The sequence below is a fragment of the Cibotium barometz genome, chromosome 19 (genome assembly GCF_041138505.1).
Source record: "Cibotium barometz isolate CiBa-2024 chromosome 19, ASM4113850v1, whole genome shotgun sequence".
In the NCBI taxonomy this organism is placed as follows: domain Eukaryota; kingdom Viridiplantae; phylum Streptophyta; class Polypodiopsida; order Cyatheales; family Cibotiaceae; genus Cibotium; species Cibotium barometz.
The window spans coordinates 8,458,013-8,481,546 of NC_141064.1; the positions used below are offsets into that span (position 1 = coordinate 8,458,013).

Here is a 23,534-nt window from a genome sequence, read left to right on the forward strand (position 1 = left end):
AAAAGAAAAATATATATTTATAAAGAAATGTAAATAAGGAAAACAACTACAAAAAGTTTCACCTCCTGGTGACACGTACGGTCCACCAATCAGCAATACAACAGTCCCCCTCTTGCTCACACAAATCCCAAAAACTATCTAGAGCCTAGGCTCTGATACCATGTCAGAATACGCAGCGGAGATGTTGACCAGATCTGGGAACACGAGCAAAACGCAGTACAGAAAATCACAGCACAAAAGAGAGAGAGAGATAGAGGCGTGTAACTCTGCTCTATATACACAAGAAGATCCCGAGAATGATACAAAACTGGCAAGGGGCTGTGGGGCCATTTTATATGGCCCCAATGATGCAGTCGGCCTGTAGAAAGGCAACCGACAGGACAAAAAGCTCCACGACTTGCTGATGTGTACAGTCGGCCAGCAGCAGGGGTGTCGGCCAGCATCTGTGAAGTCCACGACTCATGCAAATCAGTCGGCCAGCTCCAGTATGTACACTGATGCAGTCGGCCAACAACAGGGTCTCCTGCCACCACAGGGCAACCACCCAAGCCAAGAAAAATAGGGAAAAAATGGGGGAAAAATACGGAGAGTGGGGAAAAATGAGAAAACACCTCATAAGGGCGGGCACACCCACAACAAAGGCCCTGGTGTATAAAAATAGACAGGAGATGACTTCTAACTCTATCCTCATAATACATATCATGGGACATGAAGGCATCAAGATAACTTGGTCTCTATATGAAACCATCTGCTGTGAATCTCAAGAAATGATCTCTGTAGTATTGCATCTTGGTAGGCAATGGGCCTACCGGTGTGATCCATGTGTTGCATTTGTATAGCCCCAATAGATCGTATTGGATCACTTGGTTCCTGTCCTCATGTGTAAGCCTAACGTTTAGGGAATCTGGATCATGGTAGGCAATGGGTCTACTGGTGTGATCCATGTGTTGCATTTGTACAATATCATCATCATATAAAAGGATGGGAACAAGAATACCTCCTAGAAAAGTTCCTCCGCCTTCGGTTCTGTCAATTTAGTTTGAGATCTCATCTATGTAAAGTCCAAAGAGGGTCAGAGATAGTGGGCATCCTTGTTTCACTCCAATGGTGCTAGAGACCTCCGTAGATAGTCCTCTTGGGCATCTCACCTTGCCAATAACTGATTCATATAAGGCAGTAATAGCCCAGATCATGTCAGTGCCCTCGGCAATAATCCAGGATACCGCATGGTTCCTCCCCTCGTTTCTTGTGCTGATCCTCACCAAGCGGCAGGGAGAGAGGCAAGCCCTCAGGTAGCGGAGCACCAGGCCCCGACCACAACTGACCTAGCTGTCGGCGAGTGGCGAACGGTTGGCCTGCGCCTGGGCCACCAGATGACCACTAGAGCTGAGCGCAGTCGCGCGCCAGGTTGGCGATATTTGTGTCATTGTTTTGTATGTTGATGACCTCATTCTTTCTGGCTCAGATGCTAGGTTGGTCACACAGGTTCAGTCCAAGCTCTCAAAGACATTTGAGATGATTGATCTTGCCTACATTATTTTCTTGGGCTGGAGGTTTGGCAGAAAGATGATTGTATCTTCAGTTCTCAGCAGAAGTATGTGAGGAAGCTGCGCATGCTTTATGGGTTGTCAGATTGTACACCTCTTTCTTGTCCCATGGATCCCAATGCCAAGTTATCCAAGGAGGATGATACACCCTTGGTGGATTCCACAGAATACTGGCAGATTGTTGGCTCATTGCTTTACCTTGCCAACACCCGTCCAGACATCTCTTATGCTATGAGTGTCCTTAGCCAATTCTCATCAGCCGGAAGCAGCTTTGAGAGTTCTTCGTTATCTTTGAGGTACTTCAGATTATGGCATCACCTACTCTTGTGGTGCTGATTTGGTTGGCTTCACAGATTCTGATTGGGCAGGATGTATTGATACTCAGAGGTCTACATCTGGATATTGCTTCATGCTTGGTTCTGGATTGGTTTCTTGGAAGTCTCAAAAGTAGAGGATTGTTTCTGCTTCTTCCACCGAGGCTGAGTATAAATCCTACCTTCTCTCCTCTACTGAGGCACTTTGGATTCATCAGATTCTGGAGCATTTGTGCTGTGCCGACACTTCCCTGGTTACTATTTTCTCGGATTCTCAGAGTGCCAATGCTCTAGCACAGAATACTGTGATACGGGGACAATCCAAGCATATTGAAGTGCATTATCATTTTGTACGCGACTGGATCGAGTTGGGCCTTCTTTGACTGGCCTACTATTCTACCAAGGACAATGTGGTTGATTTCTTCACCAAACCACTTCCGAGAGCTACTATGGAGGTGTTACTTCAGCGTGTTGGTATTGGTCTGCTCCTTTGGCGCTGAAGAGGAGGTGTTGGATTATATCATCTCCAGAGGGTCTACATCACCTTTTTTAATGCTTGTATTGGCCATTTATGAGGCCCTGCATTGGCATATCCTAGCAGAGATTATTCAGCATTTTCTACCATTTTTTGGTCTTTTTTGTAGCATTTTATGCTACTGCCATGCTGTCGGCCTGCGACAGCTGGCCGACCAACATCCTAGGGGAATATATAAGGGCTGGTTCCCTTTCCCCCAGTTCATCTCATTTTTCAGCATTCAGTTGAGGTCATTAGTAGCTGCTACTGCTTCTCACCATTGTACAGCACCTACGGGCTTCCCTCGTGCTCAGATTTCAGCAATAAACATTAGTTGGCAGCATTTACAGGTCTTGTACCTGGGCCTACATCTGTGTTTTATATTTGCTTCACTTTCTTTCAGGGACTTGACATTTCGAGCTGGAAGATACAACAACAACCATAATTATCATCGTGGATCTTATTTGAAGTGAGAGGGAATGTCACGGTTCATGTCTAATCTCTCTTAATCTCACTAAACTACACCTTAATCACTAATATTAGTGAAAGCGTGTCTTGAAAGGACACAACCTTTCACATGGGTTACATTAAAAGGACATGTCTCATCCAAGAGACACAACTGTTTGTTTTCATCTAAGAGTCACAACCCTACTTTGGGGATGTGCCTTTTCACTTGTACCTTTTGAGGCCCTACTTAAAAAGGCCTTGTGTATCAATTCAAACAACATAGCTTTTTGCTCAAACATCTTGTCTTAAGTTCTATCTTGTCTTTAATCAATCTCTAATCATGTTAGTTAGATAGGAAGCCCTTACACTAGTATTAGGGCAAACAAGCTCCTACCTGTAGGTATGCCCATAGCAAACCCTAACCCTAAAATCAGAAAAACCTAACCTTAAAAAATCAGCCAACTCTAACCCTAGAATTAGCTTTAGCAGGGTTTGTAGGTCTGTCGGCCTCTAGCTGAACCCATCCGCTGTGGTCCGCAAGAAGTGGTTTTGGTAGAACTACATCTTCTTGTGTAGCTCCAGAGGTGCGAAGCATATAGTTTTGACTCTATAGGCTGAGGAGATGAGAGTGGATAACCATGTTAACATTCTCATGAGTGAGGTGGAGGGACAATGCATCTAGATTGTACTGGAAGGGTGGTAGGCAGTCCGTTTGCTCCAAAGTTTGCAAGAATGGTGGGGTGTGGTACTGATGGTTGCTCTAGGTCATGTGGGAGAACATGATTACTTGAAACCCCTCAATCCTCCTCGAATCCTCCTTCCCGACGTTTCGCTACTAGAAAGGGGCTCCATACATTACTGTTGGGGTGACAAAGGTGTCAAAAAGCTATCCTTTAGTATTTAGTATTGGGTTGTCGGAATTGTGTTTGGAAGCGCTGTCTCTCAAGGAGGGCTACAGCTGCATAGCTTCTAGAATCTAGTCAATCAAGTGTGGGGTTGCTGGACACGTGGTAAAATTGGGCCTGAAATGCTAACTCATAGGTATACATAAGATGTGATTATGTCCACCGGATGTCCCATGTGGGTGCATGGTGTGTTGATGTCACTGAGTGTGAGAGGTTAAATTTGTCCTCCCAAGGTTCACTGTTAGGTCCTGTTACGAAACGAAACATGTGCTATGCATCCTGAGGTCTGTGTATCCCTTAGCTGAGTCCGAAATCAGCGCTATATGATCTCCATAAACTCGCAGGTCTGTCCCTCAGACAGCAGCATTTGATGTTTGATTTTCGCCTCCACCACCCCAGGAAGTCTGCACAATATCAGAGCAAGGATGAGGGTGCTGAGCAAAGGGGTACCTGTGCCTCCCAGTCTGTCAACGAATTTTTAGACCCCATCAATGTAGAGCCCAAATAGAGTCGAAAGAGGGCAGCCATTTTTCACCCCAATTGCGCTAGAGATCTCCTGTGACATGCCATTTAGAGGTCGGACCTGAACAGTAACGTCCCATTGAGTGCGAGAATGCCCCAGATCATACTCAGATCCTGTAAGCACGAGGTCTTCTTTTTTATTTCTTTTCTGGCTATTCACAGGTTCAAACTGCTGCTCATTAAAATCAAATTTTGGTTTATTCTGTGTGCATGCTTTGCCATAGAGAAATTATTAGAATTTGTTTAAATAGTGGGTGTGCCTGGATTTCCATTGCAGGAATTTTGTTCTCTGCTAGAAGAAATACAGGGAAAAATTGGAGAAAAGCCATGGGTTACCTCTACAGAGGTGGAATCGGAGAAGGATTTAGAAAGCACAAATCATAAGGTGATTTGATCGCTAATTACTTATCAGAAGCTTTGATTCTTATTGCCATTTTGTGAAGTGGGTTGATCAATTTTAGTTGACAGGTCATTGGGCTCATGTTGAAATTTAAATACCTCTTTAGCATACTGGAATATGACTTCAGGTGTCGGTTCCAGGTTCACAGAGGTGAGAATTTTCTTCTATCCCCTCAAACAAGAATGATATTTTTTGGTTGTTCTTTTCATCAAACAAGATGCTGGTCTTGTCATATTGGGGATGCCAGCCTTCTGGAATATGGCTTCGCATGCACTTATTTTCTTGATTCTATCTGGCAGATGATAAAAAGGAGCAGCAGATTATGTCAAGCTCTTACTTAGTCCAGCTTTTTGTGGTACACACATGCCTCCATGGATTTACTCTTTCCATTTGTTTGATTTGTTGTTTTTTATTTTCTCTACATCATGCTGTGATTCCTGACATTTTCTATAAGAAGATCCTCACAGATATTGCACTATTCCGTTTGTGTGATGTGTTGTTCTTGATTCCTAACTTTTGCTATGAGATATGCTGTTTTTCCTTTTTGCTTCAGCAGTAATAAGCAGTAAGCGGCAATGATAAATGGTAAGAGAGAGCTGAAGCTCTCCCAACCTGAGTACGGAACCCCCTACTTCCCTCTCCCACTGTCCCCCCTTCCCCCTTGCACCCCTCCTCTCTTGGCGCGCGCACCACGGATCTCCTAAACGCAAAACATGAGTGATTAGTACAAACTCCATGGATCTCCTAAACACAGAACACTTCTTGGTCATGTGTATTGGTTTGGTCACTTGTTGTTACAACCCCATGGATCTCCTAAACGCAAAACAAAAGTGATTAGTACAAAACCCCTAAGTGGGGTGGAGGCTAGCTCACCAGGAGGTTTGTGTTTGCAAACCTCCCCTGACCTAGAGGCTAAGGTTCCACTCCCACAAACCATGCTAGTTAGCATTGGTATACCACCAACGCCTGCCTGTTGAGGCCTTCGGCATGACCGTCTGGGATCCGTCGAACCCAATTGTGTTCCTTGGTCCATAGACAAGTCACCACTTGCCATTAGGATTAGGTCATAGAGTTTCGTTAGTCTTTAGTCAGATGTCCTGCACAGTTACAACCCACTTGGATTATTTTGTGAAGAAGTGTTCAGGCAGCTGATCAGGACAAGAGCTTGGCGTTGGACACTATGTCAGTTTGTCATAGGACCTGCAGAACACTGGTCAGGCTGAAAACTCTTATTCCAGGCTGCTGGATATCTCAAGCATTTGCCTTGTTACATCAGGATCGCATGGGGACCATACTGGGCAAGAGGTGGGGCTGATCTGAGCATAGTGGGCAGCATGGTCAGCAGCATGGGCAGTCCACTATTAAGTAGGGGAAAGGTTAAGTACTAAGCCAGGCAAGGGGTGAACAGCCCACATGCCATTCAGGCAGCCTAATTTGGGCCAGCCAGCCCTAGGTGCCCACATGTTTGAAGAGAAACATTATTATTAAGGTTAATAACTAACGATTTTAAGCCCACAACTCATTTATTACAGCCAACCAGCCCCCACGGCCTGCATTTGCAGCCCAACATCCCTAGAAGCCTCCTTAACTCACAAAGAAGTGGGAAATCTGTGCCTATAAATAGACCCCTTGCCCCTCTCTCTCATGCACACATTCTGAAGGGCAGCAGCAATTAGCCCTCTGGAAGTAGAGATTGCAGCCAAGGAGTGCCAGATCTGAAAGGTACAAGCGCCAAGGGGCAATGGGTATTGTCTGGAAAAGTTGGTGTCCAGCTCAGGGGGGAGGGGGGGTGTGTGCCGTGTGGAAGCATGCACTTGGCACACCTTTTCATGGGGGTGCTTGTTATCAACCCTAGCCATCCATCTACCCTAGCAAATACACCGACTGCAAGTAACAGGAGGGAGGAACCGGATTACAAGATCATATACCTTGTGTAGTGTTCTCTTGTCCTACGTGCTCTCTTGTAGATTGTTGCTACCATGTGTTGGTGGAACAATAGAGAGCAGATGGTAGGAAACATGGGCACTTGAGAGGGTAGTGTGGGTTGCAAGTCTACATCGACAACCACATGTTTGCAATACTATATTCATATGCATTGGTATGGAAATCTGGTCAGAAATGCCCATGACACTATGTACTTGATTCTCCCAAGATCAATATACTTTATTTGAGGGAGGGGTCGGCCGTTCCGGCTCATTGTGTGTCTCTTGTCAGTTCAGCAATTTACTTCTTGTATTTGAGCAAGTGTCCATAAAATCTTAGTGTATTTAAGTGTATTGATTAGCATTGTGTTCAACCATGTTTTTTTTTTTCCGAGAAAAGATCCTTCCATTAGTTATAAAAAAACGCCCATTGGGCTACAAAAACCCTCTCCTACTCAAAAGAAGGCAGAGCAGAGATCCAATCAAGGCAGCTAGGGAGACTCTCCCTAGGTGCAAAAAAGTACAAATATCAGTACAAAGAACTGAGAGGCTATATCATACAATAGGAGGGGAGAAAAGCCAAACAGGTGGCCTGTGATGCCAGCGGGGGTACCCGCGTGTAGGGTATAGAAGGGGCCATTGCACCAAGTGGTGTGAAAGGCCTGGCGCTGCAAGATCGCCTCATCCGAGTCGCCCCGGATGCGGTCATATTGTCCTCTTGCAGAGTGTGGATCAACTCCTGCCAAATCCCCCGAATAGTCTCTGCTGGTGGCTCCAGTCTCCCCTCAAAGGCCCTGAAACACCGGGCTCTCCAGGTGAACCAGATGGTGAGGCTGCTGAGGAGCTCCCATCGTAGATCCCTCTCCTGTGTCCAGCCGGCGGACGAGAAATCCGATGAAGGAACAAGGCGAGGCTGGCCCCTAATGAATCTGATGGCCTGGCTGTCCTGCTCCGTCTCGTATCCCAGAGCAGGTCCTGACAAAGTCGACCAAGCAGCGGCACCCCACGTATACATGCCTTCTGGAGAGAGGGGGGCTAGAATGCGCAGCATCCGCAGCCAAATCTGCTGCGCCTGTGGACAGTCCCATAGGCAGTCTCTCTGTGTCTCCAAAGGGTGGCCGCATCGGACGCAAGCCGCCAGAAGACCACTGTAGACAAGCCAGGTGCCAACTGCAGAGCCCCTGTGGGCAACTAGCCACTGGAAAGTCGAGATCGTGTGTGCCTGTCGACTAGCCCAGAGTCTAGTCCAAAAATCCTCCAGGAACTCCTGTGAGAGTCCCTGTAGCCGCCAATGCTCCGATGCAGCTGGAAAGACCATCCTCCTCGTAGTCAAAATATGTCTCCCCAACCGAACAGTGTACTGGAAAAAGGTGATCTTTGTGGCCTCGGGGGATGCATAAGGATCATGCCACTCGTACTCGCCCGGGTCCCACAAGGGGCACGCAGCATATGCCCATATGCGCCACATAAAAGTCCACATCTGCGGAGTCTGGATCAAAATGCCACTTCCGGGAAGCGGCGGCCACTACCCGTATCCTCTGAAAGATGCACTTTGCAACCAAAGGCGACTCCGCCTCCACTCTCTGAAGTCTGCCCTCATCCTGGATCTCATAGTAGAGGCATCTACCATCCTTAGTGCAAGCTTTGACAGCAATCAGGATCTCCAACTGTGTAAAGGCTCCCATCCACCGTGGGGCCGCTGGCTCGAGAGGCGTGAACCACTCCTCAGTGAGTGCCTCCTGAATGTCATCCCTCATAATCAGCCCCCCTCTGAAGTGACTCAGCCTCTCCACCTGGATCTCCTCTGGGAGACTGCAGAAGGCTTGCCAGTGTCCAAAACTGCATGCTGGGCCTGTCGCCAATGGTCCCCAGGCTAGACGAGGCCGAGATCCCAGCATATGACCCTGCTCTGTGCGTACCGCTGGGCTCCAGATGAGCGGATGTATGGTCTGCTCCTCCTCACAGGCATAGTTGACTGGAGTTTCGAAAACGGCGAAACGGAAACGGCGGGGAAACAGAGTTTCGGTCTCGAGAAGAAAGGGGGAAACGGGAAACGGCTATACAAATAAATTTATAATATATATATGATGCAGAGGGTGAAGAGTCAAGACTCAGGAGGAGTGTGTGTGTGTGTGGGGGTGAGAGACTGAAGAGAGAGGGGTGGCAAGTGTACATAGGTGAGAGAGAAATCGCGCAGGGAACCTTGGAAGAATGGGCGAAATCGGCACGCGAAGAAGTTTTGAGGAGGGGAAAAAATTTCTAGTCTGCAAAAAAAACACAGGGGTCACGAAACGGCGTTTCGGTTTTCAGAAACGGCAAGGAAACGGTACGGCGTTTCGGGCAACTATGCGAGTCACAAGTAGGAGGTCTCTGAGAAAGCCCCGGTCTCAGCAACTCCCAAGCTCGCAGGATGCTCAAGGCAAATCTGTCCTCTTATCCTCTACTGAGGCCTGTCCTCCTCATCTCTATGAAGATCCATCGTATCTCTGGTGCCCAAGTGCACCCTGCTGGGGGAGCCCTAGCTTGCAGTCGTTGAAAAAGCAGCTCCTTCCAAGGCTGAGCGCCTGGAAGCAGCCCCCGAACAATAAGCTTCCCCAATAAGGCTCTACTCTGATCAACTGGATCTATAATGCCCTAGCCCCCCTGGGCCAGCGGAAGAGTAATAACTGCCCAAGCAACCTTAGCCTGGGTTGGTTGACCATCCCGCCCAGACCAAAGAAAGTTCCTGATCAGCCTCTGTACCTGGCTGATGCAAGAGCTCGAGAAGATCTAGCAAGACGTGATGTACCACATGGTTGCTAAAAGCACCTGATTTGTCACCACCACTCTCCCAGCCAAGGATAGCCGAGCTGTACTCCAATACAAAAGCTTCTTCCGAATGCTCAGAAGAAGCGGGGCGATCTGCTGCTCAGGTGACAAATCTAGTCGAATCTGGTGTCCCAAATACCGCACTGTTGTGGCAGGAGGAATCCATCTAAAACCCGGGTCTGGGCTCCATGCAAGAGTGGGAGCGCTACTGATCCCAAAGGCCACTGTCTTGCGCCAATTGATCAATGCTCTCGAAGCTGCACCAAAAACCTGTAGCGACTGCTCTGCCCTCTGAAGATTGGCCTCCTGGCCATGCAAAAACAATCCCGTGTCGTCAGCAAACTCAGAATCGAGCAGTCCTCACCCCGGACTGGGAGCTGGAGTCCTCTCAAACCAACCTCCCCTGCTGTCAGATACATGCTCATAGCCTCAGCAAAGAAGAGAAAAAGAAACGGGGCGAGAGGACACCCCTGACGGACCGATCTGGTCAACTCAAAACTCGGCCCCCGTCCTCCTGCCATCAGCACCTGGCTACGAGTTGTGGAATATAGAGCCACCACTCCTCGAATCTAAACTGGCTCAAAGCCCAGGCGAAGCATAGTGCCCTCTAAGAAACCCCAATCGACTCTATCGTATGCCTTCTCAAAATCGAGAAGCATCACGACCAAGTCCTCACCGAGAAATCTAGCTCGGGCCGTCGCCTCCCAGAAGGTGAAAATGTTGTTAAGGATACTGCGCTCCTTGACGAATCCTGTCTGGGTAGCATGAATCAACTCCCCAAGGAAGGGCTGGATCCTCAAACTCAAGGCCTTTGCTAAGACCTTGTAGACAGTATTGAGGATCGTAATAGGTCTCCAATGCCGAATATCATCTGACACTCCCTCCCCCTTGGGGGTCCCCATTGGGGATAAGAAAGATCAAGCCCTCTGAAAGCTCTGTGGCATCACCCCAATGTCCAAAACATACTAAAAGCCCTTGCGGAGGCCTGGCCCCAAAAGGTCCCAATAGCGCATAAAAAAGGCAGGCGTCAATCCGTCCTCCCCAGGGCAACTATGGCGCGGAAGGACCCTCAAACCCTCAGCAAGCTCATCCTCTGAAAGAGGCTCACCCAGAACTGTGCGCATACGATCTGTGACCCTCCTCTGCACATGGGCCCACACAGTCTGTCTGCAAGCATCCCGTGCGTCCGTGGGGCTGGCTCCACTGAAAGCAGGTCTCTATAGAACTCAATGGCATGGCTCTGATCTCCCCGGGCTTAGTGGCTAACGATCCGTCCTTCCTCCTGAGCTGGCGTACTCCTGCTCGAGTATGGCGGGGTCCAGTAATCTCAAAGAACTCCCCAGTCACTCTATCACCAAGCTGCGTCCACTGAGAGGCCTGGCGATGATAGTAGAACTCATGTCTCTGCTCCTCTGCCTCTCTAACCTCCTGGCGTGCCTGGCTCAGCTAGGACGCCACCCACTCACATGTAGGCTGCTGCTCCTGAAGGTGCTGGAGCGAAGCAAGGCTACGTCTCAAACGACGCTCCCGCTCTCGTGTCTCTCCCAGCCGTGTCAAGGCTACAACGTGCAAAAAAGATTTGAGCTCGATGAGTCCCTGGGCACACTGGCCTGCTGCATCCTGGTCAGAGCTCTGGCTATCATGCCATATCCTCTCAATGTCCTCAGAAAGACTAGGATCTGTAAGTACCCTCTCTGGGATCCTCAACTGCAAGCTGGTCTCTCGTGTCCTCTCCTCAAGTGTCAAAATAACTGGCGCATGATCTGAAAAAGAGGTGCTAGCGAGAATGCCAACGGAGCCCCCACGCTCCCCGAACCTGTCGCCCACATAGAAGCGATCAATCCGTGATAGATTAGTCCCTCCCTGCCGGCGATCCGACCGAGAAAAACTAAGACTGTCCTGAGAGTGGAAGAAAGCCTCATGCTGCCATGCATCAGTGATCCGCAGTGTCATGCAAAATCGCTCCCAAGCTGCAAGCTCCGTGCCGTGCACTGTAACATGACTGCCTCCCACCCTATCGGCCAGGTCCTCAAGCACGTTGAAGTCTCCCCCTGACACACCAATGTGCGGCCTCGAGCAATGCATCCGTAACAAGGGTCCAGAACTCTGCTCTGGCACTAGCATGGTTGGGCGCATAGACATTGAGCACGCCAAAGAGTTCATCATGCATCCTCAGAATAACATACTGTGCTCTACGAGGCACAATGACCCCGCGATCCACAATGGCCTGCCGCCATACATACTCCTCCCTGCCCACCCAAGGGGCCAAATCCTGCAGACCAAAATGTGTCCCATCTACCAGGCATCACCGAACCGTATCTCCGGATCCTGCTCTCACTCAAATGGTGCTCCTGCATCATTAGAATATCAATACTGCCCCCAACCAGGCATCTCTGAAGCTCCTGCCTCAAGCAACCACGATAACGTACATAGTGTGCGCCGCCAAGGCCCTATACATTCCATGAGATGATCCTCATGGATGACCTGCTGAGGTGGAGGCTGTCTCAGCCGTACGGTGGGCCTTCGCAAGCGGCTTGGATGGAGAATAGTCCCCATCCGAGCAGCTATGTATCTGCCCACCCGGTGTGCTGCAAGAATCTCGGATCAGGCGCCATTGGCTGTGTCCCATGGCGACTGCCTCCCGCTCAGAGAGAGCAACCTCGTGTATGCATACATAACCAGGGTCGCGTGCTAGGTCTGCCACTATGCGAACCACCAAATGTCGAATCCCGGATGCATCCACACTCCCGATATCAAAGAAATGAGCCAGCTCCCAGAGTCGGCCTATCACGTCTGTCATCTCCAGATCGCTCACATGGTGAGAAAACTCAACTGCCCGAGTCTTCAAAATGCTAAGAGCGAGATCCAAAGTCCACTCCCGGTCGCTAGGGCCACAGAGAGGGAAGGAGAAGGCCACCGCTGAATCAAGTGCCTCCTCCCCTTGGGCCGGAGGTATCACTACATGAACTCTGATGGGTGCTGGCTCATGGGGGCCCTCCGCTCCAAAAAGCCGTGTGAAGGAGTAGTCAAAAGCCTCCGAGCGCTGTCTAGTGTCGAGACTACTCAGCCGATTGCGGATAGAGGATATCCGTGAAGCCCGAATCGGCATGGTAGGTCTCCTATGCGGTGCTCGAGCAAGGTCGGTGCTCAGTGCCCGCCGGACTGCGGGTGAGCGCCAGGGTAATGCCAGGGTCTCCCGGGGAGCTGAGACGAGCGGAGGGGGAGGAGGGGGGGGAGAGGGGGGTGGAGAAGGAGCCGCTGAGAAAAGCAATATATGAGTGAGGGAAAATGCTTTACTTGTGGTAGCATCGAGCATATTGCAAAGGCATGCCCAAACAAGAAGAAGCGTGATAACGCAAATGCATCAAAGCCTAATGTGCATATGGTTCTGGATGTGCAGGGCAACACTTCACATGATAGTAAAGACAGGGTTGTATGTGAAGCTTGGGGATAGCTCAAGGATCAGTCCGCTTTGTTCATGTTTGATGATTGTGCATCTGAAAATTTCATATCCACAGAGATGGCAACTGCCTTGGTTATTGAAGTGGAGGACATGGGTCCTCAAATTGAAGCAGGGGCTGCCTTTGTTGGTAGAGAAGTGCAGGTTATGCCTATTTTTGGCAAGTTGCGCATACACATTCAAGGCTATGTGGATCATGAGGATTTTCTTGTGGCGCCTTTGAATGGTTGTGATGTATTGCTTGGAAAGCCTTGGTATACACGTATTGATCCGTGCAAGGCTTACAAGACCAACAGGATCACCTTCATGCATAAAGGCCGAGAGCATGTAATTGATGCTGGTGAAGAGGGTGATACCATTCCCCTTGTATCTCATGTACAAATTAAGAAAGTAATAAAAAAGAGTATTTTTGCGTACTTGATTTTTGTACGAGATCATGTTGAAGAAAATAATGTACATGTAAATACTCTTAGTAATGATAGGTTGAAATTTTTGCAAGAGCACAATGATTATTTTGCTAATGAGTTACCAAATGAGTTTCCACCCGTACGACCGGAAGATCATCGCATTGATCTTGTGCCGAGTAGCTCACCTGAAGCAGGTGAATGAATTTCTTGAGAAGGGTTTGGTTCAGCTAAGCTCTTCCGTCCTCTTGGTTCAAAAGAAGGATGGATCCTTTCGTATGTGTGAGAATTATAGAGTTTTGAATAAGCTTACCATCAAGAATCGCTTTTCGATTCCACGTATAGATGACATCCTTGACAAGTTGGATGGATCGGCATGCTTTAGCCGAATTGATCTCAAGAGTGGGTATCATCAAGTGCGTGTAGTGCTTGAGGATGTACACAAAACTGCTTTTAGGACAGTATTTGGGCTTAATGAGTATCTTGTTATGTCTTTTGGTCTTACAAATGTCCCGGCTACATTCAATAGAATGATGGATCGCATATTTCGTGGGTACAGGAAATTTACAGGTGTCTTCTTTGATGACATCCTAGTCTTCTCGAAGACCGAAGAAGAGCATAAGCTCATTTGGCCATTGTTTTTGAAGAACTCCGTAAGCATAAACTCTTCATAAATGCAAAGAAGAGTGAGTTCTTCTTGTCAGAGATAAATTATCTTGGGCATATTGTGTCCAAAGATGGAGTGCGGATGGATCCTGCAAAGATTGATGCAATTCAGAATTGGCCCGAATTGAGTTCGGTGCATGAGATCCGTGGTTTTCTTGGATTATGCTCTTACTACCGCAAGTTCATTTGGCACTTTGCATGGATTGCTTCTCCTTTGCATGATTTGACAAAGAAGAAGGCCGTGTTCAAATGGGCTAATGTAGAGGGATGCATTTCTCAAATTGAAAGATGCAACTACTCATGGTCCAATATTGATCATTCTGGATTTGCAAAAGCCTTTTAGTGTGGAATGTGATGCATCTGGAAATTGCATAGGAGCTGTCCTTAATCAAGAGGAACATGTCGTGGCTTATGAGAGCCGTAGATTGCATGATGGAGAGCTCTCTCTTGGCATTTATGAGAAAGAGCTCTTGGCTGTAATTCATGCACTTACTATATGGAAACATTACCTTCTCGGGGCTGATTTTACTGTGAAGACAGATCACCAGAGTTTGAGGTATTTTCTTACCCATACTAAGTTGTCAGAGAAGCATACGAGGATGGCCAATTTCCTCTCTATGTTTCATTTTCAGATCTTGCACCCCCCAGGAAAGAAGAATGTAGTGGCCGATGCATTGTCACGAAAGCCGTATGTAGCAGCTATCTCGGTTGCCTCTCATGGGGACTTGTCTGCCATGCGTGATTTGTATCATACGGATGCTGATTTTGCCACTATTTGGGCTGATTTGATGGTTGGTCATGCACATCCCTCGTATGTGATCAAAGAGGGTTATCTCATGAAAGATAATTGCCTATGTGTGGTGTCTGACATGAGGCAAAAGGTTTTGGATGAGTGCCATGCTCCTCCATATGCTGGTCATAGAGGCATAATGTCTACTACATACATGATTGAGCGGTATTTCTTTTGGCTAGGTATGTGGAAGGACATACAGGCAGATGTACGTGCATGTAGCACCTGTCAAAAGGTGAAATTTGATAGGCAAAAGGCACCAGGTTTGCTTCAGTTATTGACTATTCCCACTCAGCCATGGGAAAGTATTACAATGGATTTCATTATGGACTTGCCACGCATCCAACAGAGTAATGATACAATTTGGATAATTGTGGATAGGTTTAGCAAGCAAGCTCATTTCTTGCCGGTCAAAAAGACCATCAAAGATGAGCATATCGTTAAAATATATCTTGCACAAGTGTTCAAGCATCATGGAATGCCGAAGTCCATTGTGGGGGATAGAGATCCTAGGACTACAAGTCTCTTTTCGCGGGCCTTATTTAATAATATAGGCACCAAATTGGACTTCTCATCAGCTGGGCAAAGTGAGGCTGCAAATTCAGCTATGTTGGATCTCTTGAAATGTTATGTGGTGGATCAGAAGTCTTCTTGGGAGAAGTACCGCTTGTGGAATTTGCATACAACAACACGGTGCATGCATCTACGGGAAAGGCCCCGTTTGAGATTGTTTATGGTAAGGTGGTTCTGCCACCCATCCTTAGCACAAAGGATAAGATATTTGCAGCTGATGAGTATGTAAGAGACTTGGATATTACTTTTGCTCAGGTACGGACAACCATTGCAAGGTCACAAGACAAGCATAAAAAGGTTGCCGACAAGCATAGAAGGCGATTGGATGTTAAAGAGAATGATTGGGTATTGCTGAAATTTGAGAAAGCAAGACTTGCAAAGAGGCCTGGCAAAGAGGGTGCATATCCTAAGCTTGCAACCAGGTACTATGGGCCTTTTCGAGTGATCGAGAAGATCAATGAAGTGGCTTTCAGATTGGCATTACCTAGTCATTGGCACATACACAATGCTTTTCATGTGAGTCTCCTTCGTAAGTATGTAGGGTCGGAGCCCAATGAGACGGTCATTGAGGATCCACCAGAAGTGGATGAGCTTGAGGAGATGTTGCAGCCAGAGCTGATTGTGTATCACAAGGAACGCAAGCTTGCTGCAGGCAAAGTTGTGAGGCGTTACCTTGTGAAGTTTAAGAACTATCTTCCCATTGATGCTAAATGGGTAGATGAAGAGTTCTTCAGAGATTGCCCGCGTGTGCTTCATACATATTTGGATGCTTTTCAGTTGCAGACAACTGTTTAGAAGCCGCTCGGGGGGGGGGGGGGGGAGGGGGATGCCACCATTTGGCCATCCAATTGGTCCACCCGTGCTTTCTTATCATGTATGTACAATGCACTGGTGTCCATGACAGTTGTATATGCCGGGGATTGATGCCACTCATGTGATACTGTGGACTTGGCTTTCCGTTGGGACTTGTGCCTCCGTGTACATGCCCGGAAATGCTTGGTGGATTGGTGTTCCATTGGGTCTGGTACCTCGTGTACTTGCTTGGAGCACGTCCATTTTGGTATAGTCTCATGAACGGGGATTGTCCATACCAATGCTGCATTGCATAGCATCTTTATGTGCTTGCTTTCAATTGAAGGTGAATGCTGTTTTCATGCTTGCTTGACCAATGTGTAGTTCCGGGTAAGGGGATGCCAGCCCGCGAACTGCGCATGTGAAACTATCTGTTGACATGGTTATGTGGCATGTAACAGGTGGTAAGTATTGGTCATAAACTTGGCCTTAGGAGTTAGCACTAATTTATAAGTGAGTGTGTACACACTTCATTAAGTTTTGGGCGACCAAAACTCACTTAGAAATTATGACCAGCTCGGTGTTCACACACACTGATGTCCCGAGGTGGACATAACCCAATGTCGAGCGCCCAGACTTTATCCCCTTTGTACAAAGGGAGTAACCAGTCGTGTGTCCACTCTAGATTGCTTCACAAAGCACCTGCTTGCCACCTACACTGGACAACTCACCACCTCACTCTTCCTCCTCTCTCTAGAGATGGGCGCCTCCTTCATGAGGGCTGTTGGGCTGCATTTTCTGCACTTTGTCCTTCCCAACTCCATTTCCAAGCTTGCTAAGGTGTTTCTCAAGCTTCTAAGAGTGTTTCCGGATGCTAATCAACCTCTTACACACTCCCAATGACTGAAATTCGGCAAAACAACTCTCGGCCCCTGAATCGGTGGTATGATGATGAGTGCAGAGAGCTATATACACACCTCCGTGCCCAGAGAGCACTAGGGGTCTCTCTCTCTCTCTCTCTCTCTCTCTCTCTCTTTTCATTAAGTTTGTTGCATTCTTAATCATGCTTCCACTATGCACGCAACATCCCAAGACAGTGCTTTGTTTGGGCACATGGTGAGGCGATGCCTTTTATGACTGGCCATTGGCAGAAGCGTCCGCAAGCTCCCTGCACCCCCCCCACCTCCACACGTGCGCATGCGCGCGCACAGTGGAGACCGGAGGAGCATGCCTTCATGCTGCAGCAAGTGGCCAAGGTGCTTAGCAATTAAAGGATTCTGGGTTGCAGCTAGTTGCTGCCCACAAGGGATGGCAATGACCCCTCACTAACCTAGAGGTGCAACCCCGTGGATACATTGGTCGAGCTTCTCATGTGGATGGGACTGTTATTGTGTACGAGAGCCCACAAGCTGAGAGGACTTCACCCTCCACCCAGTCTTCATAATATGTAATCCCCACCTGCACATCTTTTCCACTTACCCAACTTCCTTCCACCTCTACTTCACCACCTGCATAGGGAGAACAAGCTTCTATAAGCAAACATTAGATCCGAACATCTGTCCATAGCATCTCCTCAAGTCTTACGCCTCTTACCTAAGCTAATGTAAGACTCTTGCAGAACTTGCTCTAAAGATCCAATTGCTTACTATCAATCTAACTCTTGTCCAAGAGCTGAATCCCAATAGGACAACCAGTCACAAAGTGCAACAAGCTCTATGATAACAATCCTAGCACAGACCCATAGCAAAACTCATTAATCATACCAAAGGCAGCTTGCATAGGTTGTTGGCAAACACTAGTTCACTTAATGTGTCGTCCGCCGGTTCCTCGGTTGTAAAAGTAGCCAACGGAGGTCCAGGGAGAAAACGCTTTACGTCGGATGCGTTTGACCACTCCGAGACACCGAATGAATTCTCTGGGACTGTGCAAACAAGTCCTAATGTACTTCCAATTTGTTTTTGCATAACCAGTAGATACTCACATCTACTTTAGGGCAAGCACAAAACTCCCCATCAAATTCTGTGTATGTCCCATGTGCTTGAAAGCTTGAAGATCACATATGACTTTCAAACAATCTTGCATATGTCCCTTGTTCTCAAATAACTTGAAGACAACATACAACTTTATAACAAATTCCATCCCTAACATGTCAATGGGTTACGCCCCATCGAACAAGTGGATGTTCATTACTCGATGAGTAACTTGAGTAACTTATCATGTCACTCTTTTTCTCACTCCCCCAAATTGGAAATGAACATGTCCTCATGTAGAGGCCCTACTTCCAAAAGCAAACAAGGAAGTATAACATCATATGTGGAGTTACATCCACTATTGAGCGATCCTAAATCTTGGACACGCAACTTTGTCTTAGGCACTTATTCCTAAACAGAGAAGTTTCAAACTTCTCTCATTTACAATTCCGAGGTTGCCAAGATTTACTATGAACCCTTGGTGTTATCCAGATAGCCATGGTGGTAGGCAGTCTTGTGGAGTTGGTCATACTCGGCAATGCCTAGGCCAAGGTTTTCGGGAAGACTTATAGATAGCCTGTTGTGTTGGCTACGAGAACCCATGACATAGATTGGGGTGTGGTGGTATCTTTTATCTTTGAGTTTGCATGGATTGGATTCACCCTTAGGTTAAACCTTAGACCTTGGTGTTTAGGAGAATATTCGGTTGCTTCTAGGCTACGATATAGGGAGGAAGTTGGCCATTCCATCTATGATAAAACGGGGGTTTTATGTGGGGTGTGCTCTGGTGGTATGGGACTCTAGAATGTATATCATGAGGCTTCATGGGTTTTTGATCTAGAACGCTCTATGCTTGGGCATAGTTAATCTATGGTAACTATGAGCGGCAATGCTAGTCTATGACTAAACTTTCTTGGTTGTCTGAGCACATGTTACCCGTAGGGTGATTCCTCCCACACTCTCATGATGGCCAAGTGATATTGATGCATGAAGCAGCCTCGGAATTATACATGAGAGAGAGAGAGAAGAAGTTTGGAACTTCTCCGTCTAGGACTAAATGCCTAAGACCAAGTTGTGTATCCAAGATTCAGGATTGCTCAGTAGTGGATGTAACTCCTTATTTCCTTTGTCTTATGCACATATCAGCCCCTCTCTCATGCCATACACATTAGCCATCATGTCTACCAACAACAAAAGGACAAACTCAAGACATAAAAGCTAGTATGGGCAAGGTTATGGCTATCACACACTGGGAACAATATAGCCGTCCCCTCTCACTTTTTTGCACATCCATGCAAAGCTTTCATGACTTTCTTGCCAAAGCCAACTGGCAAAGGTACTTTCTTGTGCACTTTCCGCGTCAGCCCTTCAATCCCCACATCCATGGGTCTCTCCTCGTCATTTCCATAGACTTGATGCCATACATATCACATGACCGCGATGGATTGTGGCTAGCAACTCACCACGCAACCCTAGAGTCCTCCAGACTCACCTCCGAGCCTAAGGTCCCGATTGCCGTTAGCCTGCTAGTCACCGATGACCCCAACCTGGCGTCTGATACCACCAAGCCGAATCACCCACCAACAACTCCATGGCCGAGAGATACTGCACGCTCCTTGGTAATCCCTGGCTACCGCAAGGCTGCTTGATCTCTTATGTTTAATAAACAACCCCAAGTCACTTATATAGTAATAACCTTGCTATAAGTGGTGTGACTTTATTTAGAAAGCTTTCTTGCTTTATTTATAAGCTTTTAGCCATTATTAGCCCCTAGTTATTATTGTTAATCCATGGCTATTATTTCCAATCCCACGGCCAATCTAGACGACCTCTTGCTAGCGCCCTTAGCCTACATATGAACCCTCTATGTCCCCACGCCCTTTGCTAAGCCCTAACCCTAATTTTGGGTGAATCCTAACCCTAATCCTAGGTTAGTCCATGTGTTCCCCGCCCTAGCCCTGTGCCTCTAGTCCCCGTCTTAATCATCAAATTATATGCACTTATAGCTCTTCAGTGCACAAGCCCATGGAATCAAGGAGAAGGATCTGGAAGCCAGCAATTGCAACAGGACAGCAGCGTTCATCTGCCGCAGATCAGCAGTTAGATCATTCTTTGCACTTCAGACATTTCATTGTACGTTTTTTCAATGTATGTAATACATTGAAAGAACGTTAGATCTGATCTGGAAGCCAGCAATTGCATCAGGACAGCAGCATTCATCTGCCGCAGATCAGCAGTTAGATCATTCTTTACACTTCAGACATTTCATTGTATATAATACAAAGATTAGGTTAGGATAACTGTGTGTGATTGTGTTTAGAAGTCTTCCGTTGCACCTCTCTCTCTCTCTCTCTCTCTTTGTTAGCACTCTCATGGTACCACTAGTCTTACAATACTGGTGGACTATCCCCATCAAGGTAAGAGTTTTGGAAATCTATGTGGAGCAGTCTCCGTCCCCTCAAGGTCTTTTACCTTTTTTTTTTTTTTTTTTTTTTTTTGTGGTTCACTTCTCATATAGGTCTTGCGGTGAGGACCTGGCTAGCTACCTGTAGGCTGGCACAATGATTAGAGAGTTGTGCCTCTTGAAAACCTATGTCATGGTTGAAGATCCATCTTTGTAATCAACGGAGAATCATGGAGTTAAGAGTTGGAGAGAGCTTTGAGTTCTGTGCAATCATGTGAGGAAGTTTTTGTTCTTTGTCCAATATTGATTGGGAGAGAGACGAGGGAGTGGGTGTTTGTTTCCGAGTCAAAGAGGGTTCAGATGAGCTTATTCGATGGCTTAAGGCTTGCAAAGGTCAATTTGGATGGTGGACAGCAACAAAGTGAGTGTAGCTAGCTATCTATGTAGAAAACTTCTTCTTTAACCCTAAGGTCAATAGGCATCTTCACACTAGGAAAAAAGAGTTAGAAAGGCCTCAAGTTCAATCAAATAATTGAGCACTTAGATTAAAAGAGTATTTGGAACACCTCGGTCATGAACTTCATATTAGGGTTGTAATTTGGGTTTCTAGATGTTTTGTTTGTACACATGGTGGTGCTATGCGGTATCCAAGATGTGTGTGTCGTAACTCATCAGGAGACAAGAAAGAAGCATTTGGTTGAGCTCCTTCTGAATCTGATTGCATCAACTGGTGTCTCTACAAACCGTGGAATAGAGATCCTTGAACTGCAGGAATTCTCGTCATCCATACAGGCCCTTTTAGAAATGGTTAGCCCATTTTGATATTCTTCTTTTAGCCTTGTGCAGAGTACCTCCTATTGTTTTGATGAGCTAGACTTATACAATGCTTTTTTTGGACAGAGATTATCCTTAGAGCTTGAGAGTGTTAGAAGGATTAACACAAGCCCAAGAAAAGCAAGATATGATGCCCTAAGGTAAGCAGGCCCCAGGGTCCCTGGGCTGCTGAAATGATCTTAACAGGTTCTTTCTAAGTTGAACAAAAAGGCAGTTATTTCTTCCCATAAATGTAATTTCTTTCCACAAGGTTTGTCTTCACATCTTTGTTTTAACTTACAGAAGCCAGCCGATCTTTGAGCTTATCAACGAGATTGTGTGCTACAACAAACCAATGTTTGAGTATTTGCTGCAGGTAAGTTGGTAACATGCTAAAATACTGCATTGATAGTGAATTGATGTTCTTCAACTATTAACACCTTTTGACATTGATTTAATACTCATGCAAGGCGATGGAAGATTCTGATTACAAGTTGAGGATCATCTTCAATAATTTCTTGAAGGAAATTCCGAAGGTGTGAAGGCACTCCTTTCTTTGTGTACACAGGCGCATGCCCATACATTCTATGCCTTCAAGGTCCTTTGATAATCCTTGTGAATTCCCTCATAATCAAGAGGATTAGGCCTTTTAATCAATGTGCTAAATTTGTTTGAAGTAGACTAGCACAAAAAGAGAAGGGGGTTAATGGCAGGGTCACATCTGCACATTTCAGCTTGTTTTTTAGCATGCATGCATGCTGTGTATGTATGCATGGCACATGCATGCGTATATGTACTTTCTCATTCATGCATGCTTATGTATGTAATGTACATATATAAGCATGCATGCATGTATTTACGTAGGTAGATTCCCATAGAAAGTTCTGCAGTGCTTGTCCAAAGGAAATCTTACCACCATTAGTGCTTCTTTTAATAGCTTTTATTGTCCATGAATTGATAATTTGTAGCCACTGACAAGAGAGAAGATTGGGGATCCAGATAACATGACGGTACAAGATTTACTTAATTGTCTGAAGGAAGTGACTGATGCAAGGAAAGTTTTCAACTGTATTGAAAGTAACATACTTCAGGTTCTTATTGCAAGTGCTTTCAAGGTACACTCTTACAGGCTCATCAATTTCTTCCTTAACCTTCAAAAAAAAAAGCGTGTTTTCTGCCCGATAATTAAAATACCGCTAGCTATTTATGTTGAACAGGCTGGTTTAAGACTTGCAAGCTCTGATGAGATCAGCATGCGCACCTTGGAAATGTGCAGATCGTTGAAGACTGCTTTTGAGAATCTAAAAAATATAAGCAAGTAAGTGCACACCATGGCAAGCTTACTCTTTAGGCAGCATGAGCGTTAATGAAGTCCCTTTTAACTTCTCCTTACTCTTTTTTTAAGAAGTGAATTTGATGAGCTCCACTCAGCTGCGAAGCAGGCTCTTATCACTGCGGAAGCATTGATTGTGCTGGCCAACTGATGGCCTTCCAGGTACTGTCATTAATTGGATGATGGTGTGTGGTTCATTGAAGGGCATATTTGATTTTACAATAGAATCAGGACTGTTGCTTAGTGCGAGCTATTATGCACAAATGCAGGTAGAGGTTTTGGGGTAAATTTGCATAGATCTTGTGTAGCAACAAAAGTTCGTGTAGAGGACTTACTCTTCTACTTTTAAAGGATGAGGGCTTGTCTCAACAGGCGTGCATGTCACGAGGCACATCCAATGTAATTTCTTATAGAAGCGGCATTATAAATATATGGATTTGTTGAAGATAGATTGAACAATCGTCATATCACCGAGTATATCTCTGAGTGTTGGTATGCTCAGAGATTATATTTTTGGTTTTCCTTAGGGTAAAAGTTTGGAGATATCTCATAGTGTGAGCAGCTTCTAAGAGACTATGATAACTACTAATCATAAGTCCTCTTGAGGAGGATTGTTTTGACAACATATTGCTCTTTTCAAGGCGATCATAATTACAGCTTAGTGCATGATAATTTTGGTGCAATCCAAGCATTTTTGTGGTATTTTCTCTAGACCATATCAAGCAATTTCTAAAAGGACAAGTGTGACCTGTTTAAGAATAAATGTTTACATTAATGACTTTTAAAGGACTTTTAACCATTGTCAAGTGGTGGTAAAATAAACGTGTGGTAGAATAGGTGTAGTGGCCTAGAAGGGTCTGTGCTTGCAAATATGCCTAGGCTATTACATTTTGTTAGTTGAGATAGCTAAGGGTGAAGGTTGTGTGTGAGGCCACTCCCTTTGTGAAGGC

At 46.3% G+C, this 23,534-nt stretch overlaps 1 protein-coding gene across 1 annotated transcript in view; it reads left to right on the top strand.

Annotated features, from left to right (window-relative positions):
- Positions 1 to 23,267, top strand: part of SNI1 (negative regulator of systemic acquired resistance (SNI1)) — a 35,693-nt gene extending 12,426 nt beyond the window's left edge. The window contains exons 7-17 of the mRNA XM_086813233.1: positions 4,527 to 4,634; positions 4,718 to 4,799; positions 4,949 to 5,004; positions 21,114 to 21,245; positions 21,339 to 21,412; positions 21,555 to 21,627; positions 21,722 to 21,787; positions 22,220 to 22,366; positions 22,469 to 22,569; positions 22,657 to 22,746; positions 22,854 to 23,267. Of these exons, the coding sequence (XP_086669359.1) occupies positions 4,527 to 4,634; positions 4,718 to 4,799; positions 4,949 to 5,004; positions 21,114 to 21,245; positions 21,339 to 21,412; positions 21,555 to 21,627; positions 21,722 to 21,787; positions 22,220 to 22,366; positions 22,469 to 22,569; positions 22,657 to 22,735 (918 nt within the window). The 3' untranslated portion in view covers positions 22,736 to 22,746; positions 22,854 to 23,267. The remainder of the gene's footprint in view (positions 1 to 4,526; positions 4,635 to 4,717; positions 4,800 to 4,948; positions 5,005 to 21,113; positions 21,246 to 21,338; positions 21,413 to 21,554; positions 21,628 to 21,721; positions 21,788 to 22,219; positions 22,367 to 22,468; positions 22,570 to 22,656; positions 22,747 to 22,853) is intronic.
- The last annotated feature ends 267 nt before the right edge of the window (positions 23,268 to 23,534 follow it).